This window comes from Electrona antarctica (assembly GCF_951216825.1).
Source record: "Electrona antarctica genome assembly, chromosome: 6".
Taxonomy (NCBI): domain Eukaryota; kingdom Metazoa; phylum Chordata; class Actinopteri; order Myctophiformes; family Myctophidae; genus Electrona; species Electrona antarctica.
In genome coordinates this window covers 42790629-42795025 of record NC_136811.1, presented here as the reverse complement: position 1 = coordinate 42795025, position 4397 = coordinate 42790629, and the positions used below count along the sequence as shown (strand labels likewise).

Here is a 4397-nt window from a genome sequence, read left to right as displayed (position 1 = left end):
GCACGCACATGCGCGCGCTCGTGCGTATGCACTCAGATTTACCACTGGCGATGAATGATGGGAGCAGGAACAGCGTAGGGGTCCAATTAGATGTAGTGTTGGTGCTGCTTTACGGTGACGATAACCTTTAGTGTAATTTAGCCCATAAGGACCGGGAACGCATCTGCGTCTTTTAACCACTTTTGACCATTATTTTAAACTTTAGCTGTTGAAAAATAGCAGATCTACAAGCTCGTAGCACGGCACCGAGTGCCGCGCTACGAGCTTGTAGATCTGCTATTTTTGAAAAATCCTGAGAACTGTATGCAAATCTTTGAATATGTATTCTTTCAAAAGCGAGCGGTTTTAACGCAAATCTTTGCTTCTGGGGGTCCCTGGAACAACATATTTGAGATGCGAGTCTGCGGCCAAATACATATGATTCTGGGGGTCCTCCTTGACATGAAAAACTTTGAGAACCACTGATATAGAAACATAGGTTTTTTCAGAAAGCTGACATTTGTAGAATCAGGTGTTAATGGGTTAGTGCACCAGTCCCCTCCCATCCTTGCCTGCCTGCCCGCCCGCCTGCCCACTCCCCTCCCGTTCCTCTGGCTGCCATCTTCTCCCTCGCAGGACGCTGGCATAGAGGTGTGCGCTTTCCTCTCACGTCTCACCCCGCCCGTCTTTCCGGCTGCTTTTAGATTTGCGTGATTAATTATGTCTTTTTTTTTTTTGCCTTCCTGTTTTTTATTTCTCTCTCTCTCCCTCCCTCTCTCACCCTGTCCCCTCTGTTGTTGCTCTGATGATGTATTATAACAGCCACATTTGGCTGTGTCTTCATCGGGGAGAGGGGCGGGGTGGGGGGTGGGGGGGCACGGGGAGTCATTTGTTTTCCCACTTTGATATTCTTCCATTTATCAAAATGATAATTAGGTGCAATTAAATGGCAATCTCATTTGTTTTGTTCAGGTGTGTGTTGCTTATTTATGTTGAGGTGTCTGTGCCATTGTAGGTCAGTCTAATTAGAAGAGAGCGCAGAGTGTAGAGTGTGCGTGGTGTGTGCGTCATGCGTGTGTGTGCGTCTGCATGTGTGTGTGTGTGTGTGTGTGTGTGTGTGTGTGTGGGGGGGGGGGGGGGGGCTGATTGAGAGAAGGGGAGAGGAAAGCAGGACTGGATGTATAGCGTCGGACAGTGAGGCCACTCTTTTTGGTCCAGATGTCAGTCCTCTCTCGCAGGAAGAAGTCAAGAGGAATACAGCAGTAGTAGTTCGTTCTTTTAGGTCAGGGTAGGATCATCGCGACAGTTAATGTCCGAAGCAGGGCCAGTTAAATGTTAACCACATGTAGGCCTACCCTAGCGCCGGTATTCTGGGGTGAACCATTGCCAAAAATACAAGCTCGTACAGTAGCTAAAGCTTGTAGATTGCCTATTTGTGGCGTATATTCTTATTGTAAAGGGGGGGGAAGTATAGGGGGCCTAGTATTGACCCCTGGGGGACTCTGGCTAACTAACCGTGTATAGAGTTTAAGTGGTTATGCCTTCTCTTGTCATCCCTTGTAGTCCTACCCAGTCAAATCCTATCAATAATTCAATTCGGATTATGAAAAAATTAGGCCAAATAGTAGCTACACTTCCCCAAGTGTCTGTCTAGGACATTTTTGGGCCCAGTATTGAATTACCATTGAATATTTGACTGTGTATCTGACTGTCATCCTGTGTGCTGTCTGTGGCTATATGGTTCTGTTTCAGTGGTTGTGCATCATTTTTGTTGGTTTGCCGTCCCCTTGATGTCCTCTCTCTCTCTCTCTCTCTCTCTCTCTCTCAGAGAGAGCCCTGTCCTCTCGCCGCCGCACCCTACATGAGGTCACCTCATGACCCCCCCCCCCCCCCCCCCCGGTCCGACCATTCAACTATTGTGCAATGTTTGTGTTCCCTCAGGGGAGAGACCATTCTGCTGCCGCCTCTGCCCGTACCGAGCCTCTCAGAAAGGGAACCTAAAGACCCACGTCCAGAGCGTCCACCATTTGCCTTTCGACAACGACCAGTACCCAGAGAGCAGCGGAGAGCTGTCACACTCCCTGGGCCCCCCCGAGCACGGGGACTGGACCCTACCACCACCACCGCTACAACAACAACAACAACAACAACCTACCGACGACACCCGCAGCGACCACAGTAGACCCTCCGGAGCAGAGTGCGGGGTCGCTAGTCGAGGACCATCCCACTCCACAGCACAACAACAACACCACACACCACTGAACTACCACTGAAAAGCACCACTCAGAAACACCACTGTCAGGTCTTAACGGGAGAGGCTTCACCAGTAAACCCCTTTAATGGTCGACTTTTTACAGATATGAGCTTTGACCGCCGTGACGAGGGTTTCCCATGATTTGGATGTTTTGGTTTTTAAGCAAGAGAAGACATGGAATCTTTATTTTATTTTATTTTTGAAAAGATTGAGACGTTTTGAACTCTGCTAGTTTTTAAATCTTGAGGACCGCGGCATGGCAGGACCCCTGCACCTACACCCCCCCAACCCCCCTGCTTCATCCTGTGATTACTTAATAATAGTTTGTGTGCTGCTCACAGGATGCAGGCCCTCTGACGACGTGCACCGCCATGACGGGACAGAAAGAGCTTCTCTTACGTTTGCACGCACACTCTTGACAGAAGGAGGAGGAGCCCGCTTCCTCTGGACTCTCAGCTCTTCACTGAATAGAGCCGACGAGCCGAGCTGAAGATGAAGACGTGTGTTCGCGCGCACGTGTGTGTGTGTGTGTGTGCGTGTGTGTGTGTGTGTGTGTGCACGTGCACACATGTTAAGCTCTTTCCTCGCCGCTCCGCCGCCAGTGTAACATGAGTAGCTGCAGTAGATGCTTGTTCTCTGTAGTCTGAGGCTGTCAGGCGGACCATGAGAAAGAAGGAGAGAGAGACAGAGATAGAGAGACAGAGATGGATAGAGAGAGAGAGAGAAGAGAGAGAGGGAGGGAGAGTGAAGAAAAGAAAGGTATAGAAAGAGTGCAAATGGGAGAGAAAGAGCGATAGGCGAAGAACTGAGCAAGAGCGATAGAGAGACAGAAAGAAGTTCCAATGGGAAGACCAGGGGAGAGAGAGATGGATAGAGATAGAGCTAATGGAGGAGGGGGTTGTTGGGTGTTCGCTTTAGTGCTCATTAAAAAGAGTGTGCGTTTTTAATGGCCGATATAAATGAGCGTGTGGTTTTAACGGTCATTCAATTATTGTCCATTTAACCCATTCAGGACGGGAACCCCTTTTGGTGTTTTAAGCATTATGTTATACTTTAGCTATTGAAACATAGCAGAGCTTGTAGGTTTGCTATTTTTGGAAAATTGTGAAAATGTGGCGCAAATCTTTGAAGATAATGTTTCAGAGCGAACGTTTTTAACTCAAATCTTTGCTTCTGGGAGGGTCCCTGGAACAACATACTGTATTTTCAGATGGGGTCGGCGGCCTATTACATACAGGGTCCTTGACATGAAATAGTTTGAGCACCACTGACATAGAAACATTTCTATTTAGAAGACTGTTTTAAAAAAAAATCGGCGTCAGTCCTAAATGGGTTAAGAGGAAAGGGAATGAAAGGACACAGATTATTTTTTTTTTCATCCCTTTTTTTGTGCTCCTGATGGAGCGTCCTCCTGATGGAGCGTCCTCCTGATGGAGCGTCCTCCTGATGGAGCGTCCTCCAGACACCTCCTCCAACCTCAAATTATTAGAGTGACTTGAAAGCATGTGGGGAAAGCGCTGCGCTTTCAGCAGCAAGACGTGATGTTTGATGACTGTTCGGTTACGCCGGCGTCGGCTTAGATCGCACCTGCGTTTCGCAAACCGCACGCCGTCTGCTTCCACACGGCCGAGTCCCCGGCACAGATGTGGTTTGGCTTCACTTCGTTGACTTTTAGTGCGATTTCGAAAATGATTCCTGCGAGGATAAGAGTGAGGAGGAGAGAGCAGACAGAGAGACAGACAGACACGTAGCGCCAAGAGGACCAGAGGTCAGGCTTCAAGAGATTTCAGGGAATCCAGGAGATAGAGATGTTGTTTTGAAGCCTATTACAGCCCTTGCAGGGTATGTGTGTGCGTGCGTGCGTGCAAAGGGAGAGAGAAAGAACGAGCTTGTGTGTATACGTGACTGTGTGTTCATACGTGAGTGCATGTGTCCACTCGTGGAAGTGTGTGTGTGTGTGTGTGTGTGACGCATTCTGCTAAATGTCTGCATAAGAAAGGTTGATTAAAAATCCTTGTATAATCCAGCCTTCATCGACATGCTTTCTCTACTATGGGCTACTGTACCTCCTCTGGAATGAAAGCTTATTTAGATATTTGGCTGCTACACAGTATGAAGTGTGGAACAATAGCCATTCCCGTATACTATCTATTTTGAGGGATTT

At 48.2% G+C, this 4397-nt stretch overlaps 1 protein-coding gene across 1 annotated transcript in view; it reads left to right on the top strand.

Annotated features, from left to right (window-relative positions):
* LOC306925103 (zinc finger protein 516-like) overlaps positions 1-2422 on the top strand; it is a gene marked incomplete at its 5' end in the record, with an annotated part of 15594 nt that extends 13172 nt beyond the window's left edge. Inside the window, one exon of the mRNA XM_079503782.1 lies at positions 1921-2422. Coding sequence (XP_079359908.1) covers positions 1921-2252 — 332 coding nt within the window. The 3' untranslated portion in view covers positions 2253-2422. The remainder of the gene's footprint in view (positions 1-1920) is intronic.
* Between the last annotated feature and the right edge of the window lie 1975 nt (positions 2423-4397).